We start from the raw sequence: 26,272 nt of genomic DNA, 5'->3' as shown, positions 1-26,272 counted from the left end.
TGCAACAACTAAACTTTCATACATGTAATTCCATCTAGTTGGACAAGGTTTAGGAACCTTTCTTTCTCTTAGGCCAAATTCATCGCATCTTTTAAAATATTCTCTAAGTCTACTTCTACGGTTTGAATAAAAAAGCCAATTAAGAGCCATTTTAACCTTTTCAATTTCAACATTTAAAATTCGCATACCATCACCCACAATTAAATGGTAAATATGACAAATACATCTAACATGAAAAATGTTACTAAATGCAGGACTTAGTGTAGTGGTAAGCAAGGCTACAACATTTGTGTTACTAGTAACATTATCCATTGAAACTGACATTATTTTATCATTAATGCAAAAATATCTACAAATATCTGTAATCGTGCTAGAAATAAACTGTCATGTGTGACGTGAATTAATTATTCTATAAGCAATAATGCGCTTTTGTATTATCCAATCCTTATCAATCCAATGACTGGTAACAGTAAGGTAATCATAGTCATTACCACTTATACCAATATCAGTTGTAATAGCAACACGACAATTTATATAAGTAAATAAATAGCGCAAATATTGTTCATATTCATGTTTATATTTATAAATATCGCTCTTTACGGTTGTGCGAGGAAAACCTTTATAAGTAGGATTATAAACTTTTCTAATATAATGCACAAAGTGAGGGTTAGAAGGAAAACTATAGGGTAAGCACTTAACAGTAACCATTTTTGCCAATTCTTCTCGATCTTTTTTTGGATCATAATATAAAATATCACTGGTAATAGTGTTAATTCCCGGTTGAAATTAATTTGACCCGGTACTAAGGTCAGCCTGACTAGGTGCACTTGTCCCCTCGGCCAAAACTTTCATACGAAAATATCTAGCTTTATCTTGAGGGTGTAGCAATATGTGTCTAGTCAACCCCCCTCCTCTCCTCCCCGACTTCCAACATATTTAAAAACTAACTCTTTGCCACAAGTTTTACACTTAGCCTTATTTTTTTTCTCTTAGTTGAGTAAAAAAGGCCAAACAAGAGATGTTTCTGCCCGTTTAGAAGGTTGTCTAGAAAATGTAGGGGCAGTAGCAGGAGGGTCAGACGGGACATCATTTGGATTATTATTAGTTGGGTTAACTTCAGGAGCAGGACTAATGGGTGTATCGTCATCCGGTTGCGTTTCATCAAAATCTATTTCTTCATCTCATTTTCATCAATAGTTGGATTACCATAAAGAGCATTCATATATTCATGGTTTAATTATTCACCGGGTGTAATATTATGGCAAAATTAACTCTCGATAAATTGTAATAAACTATTATCGCTATCAAGAATAGGAGGTGTAGGACGGGTAACAGGTTTGGGTCGGGGAGCCGGGGGAAGTGGAGGAGGAACAGATTGGCCACTAGATTCACCACTCTTGGATTTTCCTTTATTTTTATTAAACATTCTTTTTAAGGAATAAGCCATCTTAATTAATCAAGCAAAGTAAATAAAACAAACAAAACTATAATATTAAAACTTAAGAGTTGGAACGAGTTTACCGAATTGACGAACAACTTGTTGAAAATTAATTATCGTTGAAGACTTGAAGACTTCAATTCACCAACTTCACAATTTTGCACAAAATATAACAATTAAGTAAGTAATTATAGAAGAATATTAGAGAGAGATTGATGATTTTGTGAGAAAAATGAAAGAATGAGGGGGTATTTATAGTTAAAAATAGGGAAAAAGTATAATTATAAAAAGTTTGGGGTTAAAATAAAGTTTGGGGGATTAAATGGCTATTTTGCAAATAGCCGGCAGACCAAACAACTAGTTTTTAAATGGCCAAACGGTTAAATTATTTTTTAAAAAAAATTATCTGTTGGGCCCGGATAGGCCCGTTTATGACCGCTTGAACCGGCCCACTTCTCAGCCGGTCCCGGTCCCAAACGGTCCTGGTCTTGCTGGCCTCGCCTATAGGACCGGCCCACTACCCAGCCCACCTCCCCATGGTCCCGATCCTATCCGGTTAGGACCGTTTAGGCCCAACGCCCATTTGGGCTTGCGGTCCTGGGCCGGTCCCGGTCCTAACCGACCCACATGCCACCCTTACCTGCTGCACACTCCGAAGGCATATGAACAGTTGTACTTTTACTTGGCAATTTTTGAGGTAGCGGTAAGTGGTGTCTTAGTACGAGAGAAAGAAGGTACGCAATTTCCTATTTACTATGTTATCCTCACCTAGAAAAATTAGCGCTCGCTTTGCTAAGCGCTTCAAGGAAGCTAAAGTTGTACTTTCAATGCCACCCTATATGTGTCGTAACCTCTTACCTGCTAAGTAATATCATGCATAAGCCCGAGCTCTCAGGCCGACTTGCCAAATGGGCCGTAGAAATTAGCGGGTACGATATCGAGTACCGACCCCGAACCGCCATAAAATCTCAGATTTTGGCAGAATTCGTGGCCGACTTTACGCCGGCCTTAATACCAGAAGTCGAAAGGGAACTATTGCTAACCTCGGGGACTACTTCGCGAATCTGGACCCTATTATGGACGGTGCCTCCAACGCGAAAGGGTCCGGACTCGGAATCGTATTAAAACCACCTACGAGAAATATAATTAGAAAGTCTGTTAGAACTGTGAAATTGACTAACAATGAGGCCGAGTATGAGGCCATGATTGTAGGTCTAGAATTGGCTAAGTACCTTGGGGCCGAAGTGATCGTAGCCAAGTGCGACTCCCTCATCGTGGTAAATCAAGTTAACGAAACGTTCGAAGTAAAAGAAGAACGGATGCGGAGGTACTTGGAAAAATTACAGGTAACCCTACACCAATTCAAGGAATGGACCTTGTAACATGTACCCCGAGATCAAAACAGTGAGGCCGATGCACTGGCTAACTTGGGGTCGTTAGTCGATTCCGATGAATTCAGCTCGGGAGCAGTAGTGCAACTAATGAATTCGGTGATATAAGAAGGCCACGCCGAAGTGAACTTAACGATTTTAACTTGGGATTGGAGAAACAAGTATATAGACTACTTGAAGACAGGAAAATTTCCTTCATATCCCAAAGAATAGAGAACCCTGCGCACCAAAGCCGCCGGATTTAGCTTGGTGGAAGGGGAATTGTTAAGGAGGTCTTTCTTTTGACCACTAGCCAGATGCTTGAGACCGGGGGAGACCGAATACGCCATGCGAGAAGTCCACGAGGGAACTTTTGGAACTATTGGGGGCAGAATCCTTAGTTCAAAAGCTAATCAGAGACGGCTACTACTGGACCGAAATGGAGCAGGATGCGAAAGACTTTGTACGAAAGTGTGAAGGGTGCCAAAGACACGTCCTAATAATCTATCAACCGGGAGAAATGCTCCACTCGATCCTGTCTTCGTGGCCATTTATGAAGTGGGGAATGGACATCGTCGGTCCCCTGCCATGGGCACCCGGTAAAGCTCAATTAATACTATTCATGATCAATTATTTTTCCAAATGGGTCGAGGCTCAAGCGTTAGGAAAAACCAGAGAGAAAGTAGTCATTGACTTCATCTGGGATAACATAATATGTCGATTTGGGATACCGGCCAAGATTGTTTGCGATAACGGAAAATAATTCATCTGAAGCATGGTAAGCAAGTTTTCGAAGATCAAAAAGATACTATCAACGCCTTATCACCTTAGTGGGAACGGGCAGGCAGAATCAACAAACAAGACTATACTCCAAAACCTGAAAAAAAGGTTGACCGGTTCGAAAGAAAAATGGAAGGACATCTTGCCCGAAGTCATGTGGGCATACCGTGCGACTTCGAAATCAAGCACCAGGGCCACACTATTTTCTCTGGTCTACGGAGTTGAAGACCTAATACCAGTCGAGGTAGGGGAACCGAGCCTCAGATTTCACTATGCTACCGAAGAGTCAAACGGTGAGGCTATGATCACGAGCCTGGAACTGTTGGACGAAAGACGAGAGGCTGCCATGGTTCGATTGGCAGCCCAAAAGCAGCGAGTAGAAAGATAATACAACCGAAGAGCCAACCTCCGACATTTTCAAGTCGGGGACTTGGTATTGAGAAGGGTAACACTACACACCAGGAACCCGAACGAAGGAAAACTGGGTTCGAATTAGGAAGGGTAGTATTGAGTTGTCGGAATAACCGGCAAAGGCTCATATAAACTCGAAGCAGGAAACGGTGTACAACTACCAAACAACTAGAACGTGACATACTTAAAGCGGTACTACTGCTAAGGTACGAAATCAATTCCTTTTTAATTGTGTTATAAATTAGACTAATATATACAGGTAATTGGCCGAGAATGGATGTGGCTATTAGGTCTGAAAGCACGTGTTGCACTCTTTTTCCCTTGAATCGATTTTGTCCCGAAGTGAGTTTTTCGACAAAGTTTTTAACGAGGCAATAATAAAACGTGATACCTTAGATTTGAAGACCGATCTTAAACCATAATCGATGATCATTTGCATCATATCCACGGTATCCGAGCCCTTACGAGTTCGGCCTCGAATACTGGGGGCCATTACCCCCGGATTAAGATATTTAGAGAGGGAAAAGAAAATTTTATGTGCTAAAAAACTAAGGCTTAGGATTCATTGTAAGGGTCAAATGGTCATATGAACCATGCCCACATAGTCCACTCTAGCACTGTTCTTCATTCATGACTGGGCTCGAACCAAGGGTCTGATCGAGTACGAGGTCACTACTCAATCTAAGTTTAGGCCTGGCCATAACATTACAATTGGTTTGATCACTTATTTCGTCTCTAATTTATTTATCTAATATTCTTAATTATTTGTGTTGAATCAAACCGCGTATCCTTAAAACCGCGTATAAACTTAATTGTTATCCAATTTTGGGGTATGTGTATATATATATACCCACCGATTATGTTTGATTTAAGCCGCCATATGGGCAGTTATTTAAGTTAATTCTTTATTTCTTTTTTACAAAAAAATTATATATATACCCCCACCGATTATGTTTAATTTAAACGGTCAGGTGGGCGGTTATTTGAGTTAATTTTTATTTCAATTTTATAAAAAATCATATTCTTAAATAAGTTAGATCCATCTTCAGATGGAGCTAAAATGTTTATTAATTGGGGAAAAGAATCTATCCAAAAATAACAATTAGGTCAGGCACTTTATCCCTACACATGACTCACCGTTCATTTTAAAAGTGAGAAAGGTCCAAAATTTGGATGCCTCCTATAGTGCTAATATTCTTGGGTCGACAAGAAGTTGTAAAGTGCCAGCTCCAGCAATACACTAAAAATACTGTATATTTAGTAGAACCTACAAAGTGCAAGCTAGCTAGGATTGGCCAGGTTCAATGAACCTGTAAAAAGAATATGTCTTGAAATAATAGCCCTCCAATATTCCATTTAATTTGCACGTTGAGAATTTTATAAAAAGACGCTCTGATTGATGAGATGAACAAATTCAAACACAAAGGTCTTACCTTGTCTTTGTTTATATATATAATTACTCCAATGGATGAAACGATTTAATTGGTTATTTTTGAGTCATGTAGGTTTATTTAGTGATTAGTAATTTGCGGATATGAATGGTTTGGATTTCGAAGGATTCGCGAGCATTGTTTGTGCCATCCTTTATCATCAAACTCTCACCTTTGCCAATAACAACTATGATCTAGCTCAGGTATTTTCTCCCATCATTTTAATTTGCTTGATTTTGTTTTTTCTTCTCTAGACCTAGCTTTTCCTGATCTCTAATTTTCAATTCTGCATAAATTGGAAATTTAAAGCAACAATCTGCAAACATAATATTTTACTCCCTCCTTCTCAATTTATGTGCCTTATGTTTCAAAATAAATGTCATAGTGCATTTTCATTTTACTCGTACACTCTACTATAAGAAGATTAATATGACATGTTTAAAGCTATAAGATTTAAAGAATATTCTTGATATGTTATACATAAATTTCGTTTAAGCCCACAGTACGATTCAAAAATATTGTTTATATTCTAAATTTCATGCCTAATTTAATTGAGACACATAAATGAATTTGAGGGAATACTTGAAAATAATGGTATTTACTTTGTCCGATTGAGCTTCATAAACATATTGTTTCACTGGAATCCTATGAAATTGTATTCACCCCTTAACAACCCCCCCACCCCCCCACCCCACCCCACCCGCGATATTCTCCCAATAAAAATAAAAGGAATCAATTAAAAAGATTAACTTCTGCCAAATCCTTACCTGAACAATTTGATTAGTCATGTACTTGCATATTAATTCAACTTTATGACTATTATATAATTCAACTTTGAATTTTCTAGCAGTAAAGAGTTTAACTTAATATATTGATAATGTAAACTTTTAACTTGTTATTTATCATGTTTAATAAGTCACAAATTCGTGTTTGTTACGGAAAGTTATTTATGTATTTACAAGTCATCTGTAAAATTTCTGTAGATAATCATGTATATTAATTAGTTAAAATCAATAAGGATCTATTGTATTATCGGCTTGCGGTTTGCTTTAGTTTTGATTCAACTTTTTCCTTTGTTTAATATTAACTCATACTCACATATTATTGTTTTTATTTAATAGTACAATATTTATATCAATTACACTAAATTGAAAATTATTGGTTTGAGTCAATCTTACAGTTCGCTGAGAATTTTAATGAGTGCCCTTATCGCAATTTCATGAGTGGAAAGAATAATATCAATATTTATCAAGAGAAATAATACCAAATTAAATCTAGTATAAACATGAAATATTCTTTTCCTTACGCAGGAAACTGAGCCTCTTTACTCTGTGGCTATAGACTATGAAGACTTCAAGCTATGAAGAGTATTACGTACAATACATTTTCAACATTGAGTTTATGCAACAAACTCATCTGAATACCAGAAAACTTTTAAAAACAAAAGAAACCTCAAGTTTATGCTAGCTAGCAGTTTCCTTTGACTTTGAATAACCAAACACTGGATTGGCTAAAATAACTTGAAAGAGTTATTAGGTATCGGTCACGTATCTGATGAAATAATTGAGGTACGCAAAAGTTAGGTAGATCGTTAATAAAAGAAAAGAAAAAAAAATAAAAATTGAAAGAGTGACAGCGCGTAAAGCGTCGACTTCATGAGTTCCCCCTGTAAACTTCACTGTTAATTGTTTTGTCTCTGATATTTATCTCTTCTTTCCTCATCGAATAAAAGGATATTCTTGTTCTTTATAAGTTGATGAAAGTCACAGCACCTTGTTACTCCTCGATTTGCTTTAATTTTCCCCTTTACTCGTTTAAGCTAGTTTTCGTTTTTCCTTTTATTTAGTTACTTTCACTTCCATTAAGTGAGTCTATGGGCTTATGACGTAATTTTCACCTTCTTCAAACGATGTCAGCATTATGGGGGAAATATATAGCATGTTTGGCCAGCTTCTTCTAACCAAAAGTACTTTTGAGAAAAAATACTTCTCAAAATAAGCTGATTTTTGCAGCTTGGCGCTAATATTTTCCTTATATAAAACCGTTATCTCGTTTAAAGAACATGTTATAGAAAGAGCATCTAATATATATACTCCCTATGTCCCAACTTATATGATGCAGTTTGAATTTTTGAGAAATGTGTTTTTCTTTCACTGTAATTTTTTCATATGCCTTTTAAGTACTTTAGATTGTTAATTATTGTGAGTTATATTATTATGATGTAATTTTTAAACTATATATATATATATTATTTCAAAAAACATATAGATTTTATATCTGAGTTTACGATCAAAATTAAAAAAAATTGACACCTCAAAATCCGAATTGCATTAATAAATTGGGATGGAAGGAGTATATCTTAGCGATGCAATGTTCTGATTTGTTTTGTATTGTAATTTAGCTACTCTGGGTTTTTCTTGAACCCAGAACGAATCCAAACACAATGCAGTAACAGTATCATTGTTGTAGGGGCATCAAATCCAAACTGAAAAAGGCTTTTGATCGTGACCCAAGCCCAAGCTATGTGGGCCTAGAATATAGTTTCTTTTCTTTTCTTTTCCTTTTTGGAAAAATGACATTGTATAGTCACTGTAAAAATAATGGCCGAAAAATGGATAAAATTTGTATAATTTTTGTATATAACATACATTTTGTATGTTATATATAAAAATTATACAAATTTTATATATTTTTTCTGTTACCAGATGTAAATAGTTTCTGACGGTGGCTAAAAGTAATAATACCTCTTTCTTTTTCTTAAAATTAAATGTACTCCCATTTACCTCTGTCTTTTCTGTATGTTCCTTTTCTAATCAATTAAGAAGATGTTTGTCCCACTTGAAGTCAGATTCGTAATATTTATTTCTGGTCTGGAAATACTGGTGGTACCGAAATATTTTACTTGTCCGACAAAGAAATAAATGTCTGTATAAATGAATATTGACCAGATGTCCAGATCCAAAAAAAGAGTCTTTTAGCATCATAAGTTTATACACACTCCCACTTGTATCATCGCATTACTGACTTTTTTTTCTTTATCTATTTTTGTTTTTTTAAGTGAACAAGGATAGGTAAAAAAAAAATTACTGCATCCTAACAACTTTAAACGACCTATATACTTGACTTTAATAGTCAACTTGAAAATTATTTGACCACAATAATAAATTTTCCACGGCAGTTATTGACACTTATTAAATTAGGACACACTATGAATATGGAGTGAGAGTTGAAACATTTACTATCATTGGGTAATCATTAAAGGAAAATAACTTTTACCGATAACTGAATAATTATTTCTCCCATTCTGTGGAAAAATTAATGTTATCCTAGTTTAATTGAGTATTTTTTTAAAAATATTTTACTCTATCATTGGGAAATCAGAAAGGGAAAATCGAAGAGAAATAGTGAGAATCAAATCGGCACTAGTAGATTGTAAGTCCTGGTAGTATATGTTTTTCAAAACAGGTCAATAAAAATAATCTTGATAAAGTGGGTTGTTACAGATTTTAATACTGCCACCGACTAAACGTAAACAGCACTATGTTCCTTTTAAGTGAGTAATCAAATTAGAGATATACCTAATCCTCATAATGGGCCTACAGCTTCCCGGGAACTATGACTGGTGTCACGTTGAATGTTGTTGATCCATGCAGAGGGAACATAACCATACTAAAATTGCACGTGTTGTGCCAAATCTTCCCATAAAACAAACCATCTCTCGTTATTTTTTTTGTGTTCGGTATCCGTATTGAGGCACGATTAATTTAAATCAGTACGAGGTAAGTCTTATGTAACAGCTCATCCCACTAGTGATATTGTCCGTTTTGGGCTTAGACTCGAACGATTTTAAAACGCGTCACTAGGGTTTAATGTTTGTTTACTTATATACCCAACATCTCTCACCGTATTTTGTCAATATGGGATTCGCCTAGGGTATCACGTCCTCCCCCTCCCCCTTAGGGACTCAACGTTCTCGTTGGGTATATAAGTAGGCAGGACTTAGACTCTAGTGACGCGTTTTAAAGCCGTGTAGGCCTAGATCCAAAGCGGACAATATCACATGTGGGCTGAGCTGTTACGTACATATGGTATCAGAGCTACTCCGCGTGCAATCTTGAACAGTGGTGGGGCAGACCTCAGCGAGGACGCTGAGTCCCTGGAGGGGGGTGTATGTGACACCCTAGACGAATCCTACATCGATAAAACACGGAAGAAATGTTGGTTATATAAGTAGACATGCCTTAGACTCTAATGACGCGTTTTAAAGTTGTTCGGGTCTACGTCACAATATCACTAGTGGGGTTGGCTGTTACGACTTATTAAAGGGAGAAATATTCTTTATCAATATTTTTTTCATTTTCCTTATAGAACTTGTGATCTATGATTAAGAGTGAAAGGATAATATATCTATTCTAATGGGTACTCATCTCTCTTTGTTTTTTTTTTCCCTTGACGCACCATTAATCGATCTTGATATATGCAAATTAATTAAATTTAAGTCCTGATTTTCACTGAATGCAACCGAAAAATGTGACTTTATATCTTGTTTAATAAAGAAAAGAAAAGGATGAATTTCCTTTTGAATAGATGGATTGTTTAGAGGCCGAGTTAATTTGCCAAAATGTGGGGTAAATAGGTAGATTCAGAATTTATTGTTATTTATTATCCCACTGACATTTTGCATTTTCAATGAAGAAAATCTTTTAGTATTATAGGATAACCCATGCCTAGCTAATTTCTGATACGATGGCAGCGGACTAGAGCAAAATTTAAAAGATCTCTATGACAAATCCAAGCTGTAATTATTAGAAATTCGCAGTTCCTCTCCAAGAAAAAAAGAAACAAATTACTAATAGTTTAATCTTGATAGCGAATTAAAACAATTTGCAAAACTGGCCTGAAGGCAATAGGTAATTTTGTCTTGTGAAGAAAGCTCTATCAAAATATTCTCAAACTCCATAGAGCATGATTTACAAAAAATAGTAACATATTTATGACAACACTTATAAATATTTTTCAACAAGACATACTTTTTAATTTATCTGAGATATATTACATTCAAATATAAACCACTAAATGGTTTAGATTTGAAAGAATAAACTAAAAATGGATATATTTTATATATGTCTTATCATTAGGCAATAATGTTGAATTACCAATTTTAATAGTATTGCGTAAATTTCAATTTTTATTTTATTAAAATTTTAGATTTGTGACTACGAAGAGATAGATAATTTTGTCTTTACATCAAACGACGCCAAGAAACAAACAACTTGTTTGGATGGTTGTTGTTGGCCCAAGTGAAGTTTGTTTTGATAATTGACAAAGGAACTCTAGCATGAAACAAGTCTATACACAATGTACACAGATACGGGCAGATTCGAGCATAAGGGATGCACGTGAAGAAGATAAGCTTAAGTTGTTATATCTGATATCTCCTGATCGAAAAGGTTGCATAAATGATAAGGAGAAAGACTCCTTATTCGAAGAGAACTTTATCCAAGATAAGGGGGGAGTTAGAAGTTGAAGATAACTAGAACTCTTCCACCAAGGAAAAATAGCATTAGAATTCTAGTTATTTCTTATTCTACTAACTCTATAAATTGCAGAAAGTTGCCATTCTACAAGCACGCACAAACGCTGAAGTTAAACGTGAGTTGAGAGCAAAATAGCAAGGCATTTTGCAAATAATTCTTGTGTGATTTAAGTGTGCGAACCCGAAGCTACATGAACTAGATAGAAGAACCAGTTCCAAGCGTCTGTCTTTTATTCTAGTTCAATTGTAATAGTAGGTGTTTTCAATTTGTATCTTTCAGCTTTATCTAGAAGCAATTGTATTAGGTACTCTGAGTATTCAAGTTAGAGTTAACTTGAAGTTGTCGCAACAGTTAGAGGTTGGTGGCTACAACGGGGTTAGAGTTAATCATTAGGTTTACAAAGAGTTTTGTAAATGTTGTTTTGAGCCGAGTATTTTTCACGTAAAAATACTTGTGTTCTTTACTTTTCGCATTTACTATTTCTGCAACAGTAGTACAAGGAACACTTAGAAGAACCAGGTCTTCTATAATCAGTGCACGCAGAAATTGGACACCACACAAATCACCCCCCCTCGCCTTTTGCGTGGCATTGACGTATAAAATATCAGTTGTTACCAGTTTTATCATATCGTATTGTTACTTTAAATACAATATTTGTGATTATTCTTTAAATTTTATTATATCGTATCGTTTAAACCCGTTGTTATGTAACGACGAAAAATGTCATTTTATGGAACGACCGATTTGGTGTGGTCGCGTTGTTTTGTTATTTTTTCTCTCATCTTGTCCCTTTTTATTATTAAATAATCCTATTTTATCCTTTACCCCACCTTTTTATATAAAAATATTACCTGGTCCCTTCATATTGTTGGTGCATGACATCATGAAACGACGAAAACCAATTAGTGGTGAAATCACATGGTCACACGGATGGTCAGTTGACCACCCTTCGCCAAAAAATTACATTATGTATATAGGTAAAATATTACGTTTTACAGGTATATAACACATATTGAATACCATTTGTCGAGATTTATTTTCATTTCTTTCAAATTTAAATATTCTTGGGGAAATTCCTAGCTTCACCACTGCAACCAATACAATCTAACCAAATATTGTATACATCAAAACGATACGATACAATACAATACAATACAATACAATACAATACAATACAATACGATATAAAACATCCATCCAAACAAGCTGTAACATAGAAGTCAAACGTTCATACGTCGTGTAATAAATACTCACATAGTCCATTTTTTCATTTTTTTTTTCTTCCTTATTAGTGTTTTCGTTTTCTTACTATGCACTTTCCTTTATTTGAAAGAATACAGACCATACATGACGCAGAAAAATAAAAATAGTCATCTTTTTTATCTCACAACTTTGTGGTCCCAGAATTTTATGGACCCAAACATGTAAGATATGAGTCCACAAATGTGTGAGATAAAAAGAGACCTCACACAACTAATGTCAGTTGTGTGAGGCACACCATAAAATCACTCGTTATGTGCCTATTTGGATTAGTACCACCGCTTTGTTTTATACTCCATTAGTTCATTTTTAGTTGTCCACTTTTGATTTTGCACTCTTTTTAAGAAAAAATAAATGAAATATGTATTTTATAATTTTACCCATAATAATAATAGCTTTTTCAAGCGTCTTAAAAAATGATTTGGGGAATGGGTAGTTAATGAAAAATGTAAAACAGAAAAAAAGATTGTTTTTCTCTTGATTTAGTATAGTAAAAGTAAGAATGTATTTTTGGTATAGTGGATAAGAAAAAGTGAATGGAGAAATAAATATTGTCAAATGTAGATTAGACTTATTTAATAAATAGCCTAACTATAACTAAAGGAATAAATTCCGAAAAACAAATCCAAACTTTGGTAAGAAAAATCTCATCTTAACCATTAGTAGCGGACCCAGGATTTTCATCAAGCGGGTTCAACATGTGAAGAAGAAATGTACTAAGAACTCAACAAAATAAATTGTTATTAATATTAAAAATTAAAATACATTATTAAAACTATTTTCTTTGGGAAAATTTATGGTCTCGGGATTGGTAAGGACTTTTTCGGATATGCTCTTCTAATCTCATCAAACTCACTAAAACTAGTATATAAAAAAAGCTTTTCTAGTCTAAAAGTAGAGAAAAAAAGGATTTGTGTCGTTGTATCTAAATAAGAAAAGAACAGTATGTGCGCATTATGTTGCTGATAGGTTTCGAACTCAAAGACCACGTATATATAAAGTGTTATTTTTTGACGAAGTGGATTCATATGAACCCTCTTGACTCCACGTGGGTCCGCCTTAACCATGGACTAAAGGTATAATGGACTCGAAGAAGAACCTATATTTTTGTTAAGCTAGTTTGGAAAACTTATGTATCTTAACCGACACTACTATGCATTGTAATATTTTGGAACCTTAGCATTAATATAAATATCCTTATTTCTCAACAAAAGAAAAAAGGTATAATGGACTCGTTTTTAATCATCTGAGGCTTTTGTGTTATTAATTTGTTAGGAGCTTTGTGGAACTCCTTTTATTAATGACTTTTACTCTACATTGAATATTTGTCATTAATAACTTCAGCAAAAAGAAATTAATGACAACTATGTATTTTTGCATTTTTTTTAACTTGAATAAAGTAACAAACAAAATGTTGATGTATTTAGTAAAATGATAATACAAAATTGTCATTACAAAAGGTATTTTTGATAACATAAGGGAAAAGATCCTAGCAATTTAAATTTTTTATAATTAAAAAAAAACTCATCCACATCACTATTTATATAGATATTTGTTTAATCTGATTATTGATGTATCTAAACACACTTAGAGTGTTCAACTGTCATGTTCTATTGTTGTTTATCAACATTTTAAGTAGTTTAACATAATTAAATTGAAATCAATGATTGACTTAAATAATTATTGAAATTATAATTTCAAACAAGGTTTTTAATTCATTTCGCAGGAATCCTAATCATTTTTTTCACCAAAGTTGGAGACTTAAGTAATTACTGAAATTAGAACCTTAAACAAGGTTTTAGTTTATTTTGCAGGAATGACATTCATATTTTTACCAAAATTAGAGATTACTTTTCTAAAATATATCTCTTTATTATGGGTAAAATACTTATTAGATTATTTTAATCTAGACATTTAAAAATGAAACAAGATAAAGAATTCCTCACAAGAAATGAAAATGGAGAAAAAACTTTAATACAGAGGAAGCAGATCCAAATTTTAAGAGCTTTAAATTAAAGCAAGTCCAGTTTAGACTTTAGAGCATCTATTTGCAAATTGGTGGCGGCTCTGCTTACAAAAAACAGGCCACCATTTTCTCTGTTCAGACACATATAAAAGCAGAGCAGAGACAGCTCAACTACATCTTTGTAAGCCATTTCAGCATCTTCTACTTATCTCTTCATTTACATTAGTTTAATGTGAGAAAAAGAAAGTGGGAATATAGCAAAGGAGGAAAAAAAAGAAAAGGAAAAGAACTAAATAGAAGAGTTGTAAAAAGAAAAAGTTAGGAGTGTGGACAGTAACTTGCTTTTGTTAGATCTGTCATATCATCTGCATTCTCTTTTTTTAGTAGTATATCCTAAGACTTTCTCTTCCTCCAGTGTACTGGTAGAGAAAGAGAGTTGAAGATAAAATGAGGAGCTTGTGGTGGTGTTTAATGGTGGTACCAATCTTTTTCCTATTGGATTTCGCCAATGGAGAAAGCCCATATAGATTCTATACTTGGAATATTACTTATGGTGATATTTATCCTCTTGGTGTCAAGCAACAGGTATTTTCATTTGCTCTCTTTTCTCCCCTTTTTGTTTGGTTATCATAACAACAACAACAACAAACCGAGTGATATCCCACAACTGGGTCTGGGTAGGTTAATGTGTACGCAGACCTTTTCCGACGAGGTAGGTAGTTTGTTTACGCTAGACTGTCGGCTCAAGATTTTGTTTGGTTATCATATCATCAAGAATTGGTTTGGAATTGAAATATGTGCATTGTGTTCCTCTTTTCATGTGTGGAAAATTCTGAATATTTCAGGGGATATTGATAAATGGGCAATTTCCAGGACCACCAATTGAGTGTGTGACCAATGACAACTTGATTGTCAGTGTTTTCAACAATTTGGATGAACCTTTTCTCATGTCCTGGTAAGTACTTCTCTTTCTATGATTATTTGAATGAGCATTTTTACTTTTTATTTTAATGGTGAACTGCTTTTTTCTGTGGATTTGGTAACCTTAGCCTGGAATCTGTTTTAAGTTACATGTAGAAAACCAGATCAATAATATGCTACAGTGGTGTCTGAATTGCTGTTTTAATGTAGCTGTAATATTAGATATTGTTATCTTATTATGTCATATTATAATGTAGTCTTGACCAATTTTGAATTATCTAAATAGGGTATTACATAATCATGAAGAAATGGCTTTCACTTTCAAAACATGACAGCTAGATCTGAAACTCATTGAAGTAATTCATGTGAAGATCCAAGTCTTGAATAATATATTCATCAGCTGAGAATCTCTAATGTTTAGTAATGACTAACAAATTTGGAACTATTTTATTGTTTATCACTTTGTATTTAAGACTCATTTTACATTTTCATGTTTGTCATCTGCTTGGATAGTGAGTTAAACGTCAATAAACATGTTTCACCATATATAGTTAATAAAAATATGAAAATCGACTATTGGGCAGGGATGGTATTCAACAGAGGAGGAATTCGTGGCAAGATGGAGTTTACGGGACAAACTGTCCGATCCCACCAGGCCAAAACTTCACATATATCCTACAAGTTAAGGACCAGATTGGTAGTTTCTTCTATTTCCCTTCACTGGCTATGCACAAAGCTGCTGGAGGTTATGGTGGCATTAAAATAGACAGTCGTCCGTTGATTCCTGTTCCTTTTCCTCCACCTGCTGGAGAATACACCATGTTGGTTGGTGACTGGTTCAAGCAAAATCACACTGTGAGTAGCTTATGAAAACCAATTCTTGAGAAATTTTATGGATTCGTCTATTGACTTTAAATCTTATTGCACATATCACAGGATCTTAAGGCGATTTTAGATGGAGGAAATGATCTTCCATTTCCTGATGGCCTACTAATCAATGGCCGTGGATCAAATAGTTTAACTTTCACAGTTGATCAAGGTGATCAATATATTTGCTTTAGCAACTCTTGCTAAGTCTGCTAAGTCAACAGTTCGCATTTCTTGCTTTTATGTTGTTGTAACAAAGGATTCTTCCGATAAATTTACTTTCCAGGGAGGACTTACAGATTCCGGATATCCAATGTTGGCCTCACAACAGCTATCAATTTTAGAATCCAGGGGCACAAGATGGTCTTGGTAGAAGTGGAAGGAACTCACACACTGCAGAATACCTATGAGTCCATTGATATTCATTTGGGTCAGTCCTATTCTGTATTGGTCACAATGGACCAACCAGGGCAGGACTATTACATTGTTGCCTCGACGCGTTTCACTTCACAAGTGCTAACAGCAACATCAATTCTTCACTACAGCAATTCTGCTGGAAGTGTTTCTGGTACTCCCCCTGGTGGACCAACAATTGAGATTGATTGGTCTCTCAATCAGGCTCGATCTGTTAGGTACATTGTGAATTTTTTTTCTGAAGTGAAGATCAGAACTGCCTGCATTCTTGTTCTATTGTTGTCCGTTTGATTAACTGATTATAAGCCATTTTTGAGTGCAGGCAAAATTTGACAGCTAGTGGTCCAAGGCCTAATCCACAAGGTTCATATCACTATGGGTTGGTTAACACTACGCGTACAATTAGACTGGCAAATTCTGCACCAATGATCAATGGTAAAAAGAGGTATGCAGTGAACAGTGTGTCATTCATTCCAGCAGACACACCACTCAAACTTGCAGACTACTTCAAGATTCCAGGGGTCTTTAACCTTGGCAGCATCCAAGATAACCCTACTGGAGGTGGTGGTTACCTCCAAACCTCTGTCATGGCTGCTGATTTCAGAGCTTTCGTCGAAGTTGTGTTTGAGAATCCAGAAGATATTGTGCAGTCATGGCATATTGATGGCCATATCTTCTTTGTTGTAGGGTAAGTTTCTTCACTTCAACTAGAAAGGAAAAGAAATGAAAACTAAAGGAACAATAATATGTTGAAGTAATGTTTTGGAGGGTTATGCCTCCGATTTTAACTTTGTTACAACGATCAGGTTGCCTAAAAAGATGACTACATGTAACTATCCGTAATAAATGGGAGACAACTAACCTGCTACAATAGGCTAAAATACACTAATATCGTATATAAATTAAACCGTATGCCTTTAGTTTGTTAACACTGATTGGATGAACTACAGGATGGATGGTGGACAATGGTCACCTGCAAGCAGATTGAACTACAACTTGAGAGATGGAATTTCGCGTTGTACTATTCAGGTATTTCCTAACTAAACTTTTCAAGTTCAAGATTTACAAAGTTCATCAGCTTTGTTTTAGGTGGTTTTAACAATTCTTTTTTCACTTGATCAACAGGTATATCCAAAGTCATGGACAGCCCTATACATGCCATTGGACAATGTAGGAATGTGGAACATCAGATCAGAGAACTGGGCTCGCCAGTACTTAGGCCAGCAATTCTACCTTCGTGTTTATTCACCAGCCAATTCATGGAGAGATGAGTATCCAATTCCAAAGAATGCTCTCGTCTGTGGCCGCGCATCCGGTCGCAGGACTCGCCCACTCTAAGGAATGAACAAATCAGCTAAACAGTCACGAAAGGGTGACTGATTGTTTTGTTACTATGATGAGAGCTGTGACAAAGAATTCTAAAGGGAAAGTAGCTGAAGCTCTCTTTGTGAGCACTTCTCTTTTTCTTTCTTAACCATTAAGAATGTTTCTCATTTCTTTTTAGTGTTACTTTTGAGATTCTTGGTATCCAATTTGGTCTTTAGGACTGACCATAAAGAAGGATACAAAGAAGAAAAATGAGCTATATTCATTAAGTCCAGTTTGTAAAACTCAATTCATGAAGTTACTTCCATTTATTCATCCATTCTTGATTGACACTTATTCTTGTATAATTAATTTTCCATGCTTCATACTTCGTACTATTCTATTATATCTGGTTTGATAGATGGCCCTGAAACATGCTCGACTTTCAATCTTTCAATGCTATGAAGAAAATATTACTAAAAGATTATGATACAATAGGAAAAGTACTCTCTGGTTTTTATTATGGATAAAATAACATAATTTTGATTTGTAAAAATGAATTTCTACCGATTTGTTTTCTTTTTAATTTCATTTTTTCATTTTAATAAAACCGGTTGTTACTTGATTTTTAAGAACGAAATGCCAAGAAGCAAGAACTTCAAGTAATTAGAGGACTTATTTTAAGTGCTGGCATGCGTTAGCTACAGTTGAAGGACTCCAAATTGAGATTGCAATTAACCCCAACACTAGCCGTAGGTCCGTAACTACAACCTCAGCTCAATGACTAAGTGCATAAAATAGTTGCAACGAAAATATTTAAATAGAAGCTCTAAAAGTTGATGTTAAAAGTCGATGCAACCATGGAACAAATCTGTTAAAATTACAACATAATAATTATTATCTTCACATTTAATATAAGACAAAAGTAACTCTTAACTCTCTGTTGACTATTTCTCCCATGTTCCAAAGTAATGCATTTAATTTCTATTTTATAGAAAAGCCAAGTGTGGTCGACCAATGGCATAACTGTAATTTTAGCTCAAGGGAAAAACTCTAATTTCGATTAACAACTCAACACAATTCTAAACGCAAATTCTTTCAAGCCACAACAAGAAATGTTGGTTTTCTCGGGTTCTTAATTTGTCCTCTCAAATAAAAAAAATTTTCATTCTCTTCGTCTTCGCAGTTGGGTGTTACAACTTTCAGGTCTGTTCCTCTCAAATTTTTTGCCCAAATCTTATTCTTTTTTTCGTTAATTTCTATTAGGGCTTTATTTTCATATCTGATTTGTTTTTTATAATTAGAGAGTTGGTATGAGGTATACGAGCTTAGGGCAAATCTTGGAGTTATTTGCCGGCGATAATGGTGGTCTTTTACCATGTATTTGCTGCTCTTAAAGGTTGAATCTCTGGGAACAAGCATTATGATTGATTATAGAGAGGTAATATATTTTTTAGAGTATTTTTCGTTTTTAGTTCACATGCTTCTTCACTGTCTTTGTCATGAGCGCTTTATGGGAGATAATTGGGGTTGTTTTGCTCTAATTTTCTCAATATGATCATATATGTGACACAGTGCACAAATTCGAGAAAGTTAAAAATTGTATCGATCCTATATTTTCACTCAATTCTTAGGGATAAAATTATACATGTTGATTTTGTGCAGAGATGAGATCTCATAGTCAGGGATATTATCTTTTTTTTTCTTTGTATATTTTTTTCACGCTTCTGCTTATTCAGAGGATGTGCGTGTCCTGCTCCCTTTTTTTATTTATTCTTCAGGAAATCTAGGGATAAAAAATAATTAGAAAATTATTGAATTTTGGTTCCAATTTTCTTTTACCAAATTCCGATGTATTAACTTTGTAGTGAAGATCATGTCGTTGCTTTCTAAATATTGTTCTAAACACATTCTTTTAGAATAACACACTTTATTAATAGAATTAGATCATCGATCACTGATCCATGGGAGAATTTCGATGATCTAATGGTTTTCAATTAATGAATACGTGTTTTAAAATTTATAGACAATTACTAAACTAAACGATATCTTCTGGTTCCCTTTTTGGTTTCCAGCGATTGAACATATGTTGGGTTAACTAATGTATCTTTGGTTATATATAAGACAACATTGTACATACTAGGAAGATCCACTTGATTAATTATGTGGAGTTTTGAAAGATATTCTGCAATCTATTATCTATATAATCCTATGTTGATTTGTATTGTATTTTATTTCTCTTAGTGGTGGAAGCATTTAAGATATAATAAATAGAGTATTTTTTATTGTAATTTGAATTAGTCACGTATTTAACTGATTTCTTATAAATATATTAAATTTAACAGAGCATTGCTAGCCGAATGATGTGATTTATTCCTTGATAGAGAAATATGCTCACATCAGGTAATTGCTTCTCCATATTTTTTCAGTAAGATCATGTGATTGACAACGAACAAACTTAGCTGAATATTAAAATCTTTGTATAAAAATGAGTAATTCTAGATAAAAAACTTTTCCTTTTACTGCTCATATAATGCCTATTAAATTATAAAAGTTTTATTTGGCTGAAAATTCACTTCCTTTGAAAATTAATAGTTCTACTATTTTACCCTATTATGTGTTTTACAAGACTAATGACTACTGAAAACAGAAAATAGAATTCGAATTGTGTTAAATGTGTTGAACTTAAAAACACATCCTCTCTGATAGTCATTATTCAACTGCCTTATTTTAGAGGCAAGTACAAATACAATCATTTGATATTTTTCTCCTTTCGTATTCTTTTCTATTTCTCCCTTTGCAGAAACTTTAAAGATGCTTAAGTATCCATTTGAGGAAAAGGAAAGGAGCGGTGACACAAATAGCCTCTTAATATTAACAACAAATCTCCATAATGAACTTTATAAAACTTCTACTATGTAAAATTTCAATAACTAAATATTTTTAATGAACTCACAAGTTCATGCGAGAAGTGTTCATTTTGGGAAAGAAATTTTTTGTTACCATTTTTTACTTATTGAGACTGCTCTTTGATTCTTTGAAGCAAAAGTCAAGATTCACTTTTATTTGTAATTTCTCCTCCCACCCGCCAAAAGAAGAAAATTAGAAAGATGCCAATGGCCTTTTTGATAATGATCTCCTTTTTTTTTTTTACTAATAATCAGTCAAGTATATTGTATTGCTATATTTGATTGATCTTAACTTTTTTGGCCAATTTTAAAGCTCTTTAGATATTCGTCTATCAATGGCAATTAAACTTGTCCATTGCTTAGTTTGGAATAGTTCTATGAACTATATTCACAACTCTGTACTTGCACATAGTGTGAATGGAGCATTCACTTTCATTCCAAGTGATGACGGTTATAACATAATTCAGGCCAGGCTCTTTGTCTTGATTAGATTGGTCACCTTTGTTTTGTTATCAATTTACTCCAATTTGCTAAAGAATAAAAAATTATGCCCAAATGTTAATCTGGTTTATAGCTCATAAGCTCTTCATCAAGAATATGGTTGTTCATGTATTATTATCATTTTAACATATGATTGGCATGGATGTCCGTTTTAGGAACATCAATATTGGTGTTATTACCTATATATTCATGTCGTGAAATAGAGTTCCATGTAGCTAGATATTGAATCAGCACATGCTATCTTTTCCTATTCTTTCTTATTGTTCTTCACCTAATAGTTTTTCATATAATTTTCTTAGAATATACTTAATGTTTGTATTTCATGTACATGTTTTATCTGAAAGTACAAATGGTGGATTGATTTACCATCTTCACATATTTGGTAGAGACTAATTCACTTGGCCACTTAGTTAGTGCTTGATAGTTTGGTTTGTTCTACTTTTAGTTCAATACATGAAATACTCGAGGATGATAGGATGTGTATTTGTAAATGGAATGTGCAATTACATTCATATATATTCTATCTTTTAACATATATAATGTACTATGAACGTGTTGTTGTGTGACTACTTTTGACGTTTTTCTTTTTTGGCAGGTTAAACTACCCAGCAAAACTAAAAGCAAAATTCACTTGCCATGGTTGCAGATGACTAAAGCCTCTCCTCCAACACTTAAATTGGTAATGGCAATGAACTATATATCTTGATACCTCTTTTAATTCATTCGATCTCTCAACAGACTGTTCCCTATATATTTATGTTTATCTTTCTTGAAACAGCAAGTGTTGAGTGTGCATATATTGTGTTTAGTTTTATTTATTTTATTATAAGTTGTAGTTATCCACATACTTCAATTGATTCTAACATGCCAGTAGAAAGAGTTCTTTTATAATGTATGTGGTCTTTATTTTTCCTTTTTTGCAAGCTATTTATTTAATTATTAATTTCAAATTAGTTTTATTTCAATCAAAACCTTGATGTGTTATGTTGTAATGATGTGTTTTTTTATAATTACATTTGTGCATGTCCAGTGTCTTGATTATAAGAAATTTAATTTATTTAGGGGCTAAATTTTATCTCTATCATACCATTTCGCTGATGGATGATTAATGCATTACTTCTTTTTCAGTTTTTCTTAAGTAATGGACTTTAAATTAAACGGCTAATAAAGAAGTTATTACTTTGCAGGAGGCTTCTGGTATTTTTATCGTACTACAGATTTTTAAAAATCTCCTAAAGTTATGACATTCTTACCCTGCTCAACCAGTTCAAGCAAGGCATTTATAAAGACCAAGTAACAATCAAAGCATAGAATTTGGACAAAGATGTATGAGGGAGTTGAATCACCTATTTATATGTTCTTATCTATGGTATTTTAGTCATGCAGTTATTGTAGCTACTACTAGCAGAAAATGTTTCAGCAACCAAGTCATAAACAAGTAGTGCCTTTTGACAGTCATTTTGTATGGTTATTTCGTGGATGTAATTTCAATGAGGGACGAGATTCATTATTCCTGAATGCGTATTCTGAATATATGTGTTTCAAGTAGTAGGTAGTCTTTTATATTTGTTACTATTTACTAAAGATGAAACTTTTGCTTTTGTGTTTTTGAAATCATGGTTGTTCTATGTGTTCCTATTTAAGGTTTAAATAATAGATTCTCTAAAGATTAGAAACAAACCTTAAACTATATCATCATTCTAAATGTTGGGCCTGTGCTATGCACAGGCAAGGCTCATCTAGTTTGAATATAAGCTAGCATTTAAAATCGATAATTTTTCTAGCCAAATATGAGATATTTGATCAGTTTCTATATTACTAGTTCAAACTTCTCGCGCGCCTACGGTAAGGTATGCTTGCACTAATCAATTCACTTAATATGCTTTTGAATACTATGACAACTCCAAATTAGGGGTGGCAAACGGGCGGGGCGGGTCGGATATGAGACTGGTCAAAATGGATAATGAAAAAACGGATAAATTATCTGGCTCGACCCATATTTAATACGGATAAAAAAACGGATTAACCATCGGATAATATAGGTAACCATATTATCCATGACTTCATAAATATGATCACTTTTGGAAGAATTTCTAGTCTCCCAAACTTGAGGAACCTAAAGTTTGAGGCTTTACAAATGTAAAAGTTAAACCCAATAGGTATCCATTGGTTATCCATTTTTTAAATGGATAATATGGTTCTTATCCATATTTGGTCCGTTTTTAAATAGTTCATTATCCAACCCATTTTTAGTGGATAATATGGGTGGTTAACTGTTTTCTTTTAACCATTTTGCCACCCCTACTCCAAATGAATAATTCCAAAAATTGCTGATCTAAGGATATAGTTTCACGCTATTTCAAGGATATGATAAATTACAACGGCCATAACAAATAAATTATTTTTCTAATATTAGATGAACAAATCTAGAAAACAATTGTTTTCATAATAATTTGAAACAAAGATTAATGCTTCAAAAAGAGATAAAGAAATTAAGGATTGTCATGAAAATAATTATATTGTGGATGTTTATTTATTACTCCGCTATAGATAATCTTCCTGAAGAAGATTATCCATTTAGTACTCTGTTAAAGTTTATCTACAAGCAGTTGATGCAGGTAGGTTGCAAGCAGCTCAATGAAATAATTTGCAGCAGCTTCTTATTAAACAGATAGGTTGCAAGCAGTTCATGCAGACAGCTTACAAGTAGCTAAAGAAAAGCCTTGCAGCTGCTTCCTGAAAAGCCTCGCAACTGCTTCCTTTCTTCTATAAATAGAGGAGTTTTCAGTTCATTATGTACATAAGTTTAAAGTTTGAATAATATATCAGTTTCTCTCTATACTTGTCTTTACTTTACAGTTTTTATTTTATAACACGTTATCAGCACAAGACTCTGCCATCTCGAGAAAATACTTTGAAAGTATCAGAGGTATGAACTTTCTTTTTCTAAATAATGTCAAATCTTTCTAAACTTGAGTTTGTAGCCCTGGATACATTGGGCAAAAGCTACATGTCTTGGGTGCTTGATGCCGAAATTCATCTTGATGCGATGGGTCTGGCAGACACCATCAAAGATAAAAATCAGGCATCAAACCAAGACCGTGCCAAAGCAATAATATTCATACGCCATCACCTTGATGAGGGCCTGCAAATGAAATATCTTACTGTTAAAGATCCAGTCATATTGTGGAATAATTTGAAAGATAGATATGACCACCTGAAAATGGTCGTTCTTCCACAGGCACGTTATGATTGGACTCATCTAAGGCTACAAGATTTTAAATCTATCAGTGAGTATAATTCTGCTATGTTCAGAATTATTTCCCAATTGAAACTATGTGGTGACAATATTACTGATCATGATATGTTGAAATTTTTTTTTACCATTTTTCATGCCTCGAATATGCTCCTGCAGCAGCAATATCGAGAGATGGGATTCAAAAAGTATTCTGAACTTATCTCACATCTTCTTGTAGCCGAGCAACATAATGGGCTATTAATGAAAAATCATGAAAGCCGACCTACTGGTTCTTATCCATTCCCTGAAGTGAATGAGATGAACTTCCACCAAGCTAAGCGTGGAAGAGGACGTGGCCCCAGTCGTGGTCATGGCCGTGGTCGGGGAGGAAACTCTAATCGTGGTAATAACAATGCACCAAAGAACCCTCCTCACCCCCAGCAGTGGAAAAAGAAGGAACAGAAGCATGAAGCGGTGCAAGCAGCAAAGCCAGAAAATATATGCTATAGATGTGGAAGAAAAGGGCATTGGTCACGTATATGTCGTACGCCAAAGCACCTGGTTGAGCTGTATCAAGCCTCCTTGAAGAAGACAGAGAAAAATGCTGAAGAAAATTTTATTTCTGAAGATAATTTAGACTTCATGCATTTGGATGTAGCTGATTATTTTGCACTCCCAGAAGGAGAAACAAGTCATGTGATCGGTAGTGAATCTGTAGAAATGTAAATATTTTAATTTTTGTTGTTTGTAGTAGATAGTATGGTTATGTAATTGTTGTACATAAATAAAAGTTATGCATTGATAATAATATTTACTATCATATTTATTTTGTTTATGTCATTTTGAAGAATATGGATAATCCTCAAATTATATGTGGATCAAAGACCAATCATGAAGATATTTGTGTAATTGATAGTGGAACAACTCATGCCATATTCAAAGATGAGAAATACTTTTCTTATTTGCATAAGGAAAAAGCAAATGTTTCTACAATTTCTGGTAATATAAGTTTGATTGAAGGCTCCATAAGAGCTATTGTATTTCTGTCTAAGGGAACAAAACTTATTATAGACAATGCATTATTCTCCTCCAAGTCCCGAAGAAACTTGTTGAGTTTTATAGATATCCGTCAAAATGGGTATCATGTTGAGACAATAGATGAAATGAACGTGAAATATCTTTGTATTACAAAGAATATTTCTGGCCAGAAATGCATTGTAGAAAAGTTACCAACTTTATCTTCTGGCTTATACTATTCAAAGATTAGTACAGTTGAAGCACACTCTATCGTAAACCAGAAGTTTACTGATTCAAATACTTTTGTGCTTTGACATGGCTGTTTGGGCCATCCTGGATCAATAATGATGAGGCGAATTACGGAACAAATGATGAATTTTCTTGTGATGCTTGTTATCAAGAAAAAATGATCACTAGACCATCACCAATGAAGGTTGGCATTGAATCCCCTGCCTTTTTAGAACGTATACATGGGGATATATGTGGACCTATTCACCCACCAAGTGAGTTGTTTAGATATTTTATGGTCTTAATAGATGCATCTTCAAGATGGTCTCATGTGTGCCTACTATCATCTCACAACCTGATGTTTGCAAAGCTATTAGCCCAAATAATTCGATTAAGGGCAAAATTTCCAGATTATCCTATAAAGGCTATTCACCTTGATAATGCTGGAGAATTCTCATCTAAAGCTTTTGATGATTATTGTCTATCAGTTAAAATAAAAGTTGAACATCCTGTAGCTTATGTTCATACTCAAAATGGCCTTACATAGTCATTTATTAAACGCCTGCAATTAATAGCAAGACCACTACTTATGAAAATAAAATTGCCCACTACTGTTTGGGAACATACTATCTTGCATGCAGAATCACTTATCTGTCTCAGACCGACACATTATAATAAAT

At 34.1% G+C, this 26,272-nt stretch overlaps 1 protein-coding gene and 2 long non-coding RNA genes across 5 annotated transcripts; all 3 read left to right on the top strand.

The window, feature by feature from the left end:
• The first annotated feature begins 5,195 nt into the window (after positions 1-5,195).
• LOC104093807 (uncharacterized) lies at positions 5,196-7,181 on the top strand. 2 transcript variants are annotated; one of them, XR_001968798.3, is made up of 3 exons: positions 5,274-5,425; positions 5,505-5,632; positions 6,740-7,181. It is a non-coding gene; the product is annotated as an uncharacterized lncRNA (long non-coding RNA). The 2 variants fall into 2 exon arrangements; XR_685715.4 differs by having other exon boundaries at positions 5,196-5,632.
• Positions 7,182-14,249: 7,068 nt separating this feature from the next.
• Positions 14,250-18,056, top strand: LOC104093808 (L-ascorbate oxidase homolog). Of its 2 annotated transcripts, XM_009599625.4 has the most exons (9): positions 14,250-14,373; positions 14,608-14,777; positions 15,038-15,147; positions 15,698-15,968; positions 16,050-16,152; positions 16,267-16,612; positions 16,717-17,082; positions 17,345-17,423; positions 17,520-18,056. In XM_009599625.4, the coding sequence occupies exons 2-9, from the start codon at positions 14,640-14,642 to the stop codon at positions 17,730-17,732; spliced, it is 1,626 nt and encodes a 541-aa protein (XP_009597920.1). In that variant the 5' UTR covers positions 14,250-14,373; positions 14,608-14,639; the 3' UTR covers positions 17,733-18,056. The 2 variants fall into 2 exon arrangements, with proteins under 2 accessions (XP_009597920.1, XP_070037443.1); XM_070181342.1 differs by lacking the exon at positions 14,250-14,373 and having other exon boundaries at positions 14,505-14,777.
• A 668-nt stretch (positions 18,057-18,724) lies between these two features.
• On the top strand, positions 18,725-22,709 carry LOC104093809 (uncharacterized). Its single transcript, XR_004506419.2, has 5 exons — positions 18,725-18,905; positions 19,004-19,140; positions 20,045-20,102; positions 21,705-21,788; positions 22,297-22,709. It is a non-coding gene; the product is annotated as an uncharacterized lncRNA (long non-coding RNA).
• The last annotated feature ends 3,563 nt before the right edge of the window (positions 22,710-26,272 follow it).

Source organism: Nicotiana tomentosiformis, chromosome 7 (assembly GCF_000390325.3).
Source record: "Nicotiana tomentosiformis chromosome 7, ASM39032v3, whole genome shotgun sequence".
NCBI classification, from domain to species: Eukaryota; Viridiplantae; Streptophyta; class Magnoliopsida; order Solanales; family Solanaceae; genus Nicotiana; species Nicotiana tomentosiformis.
The sequence above is the reverse complement of the archived record's forward strand: the minus strand, read 5'-3'. Positions and strand labels throughout refer to the sequence as shown.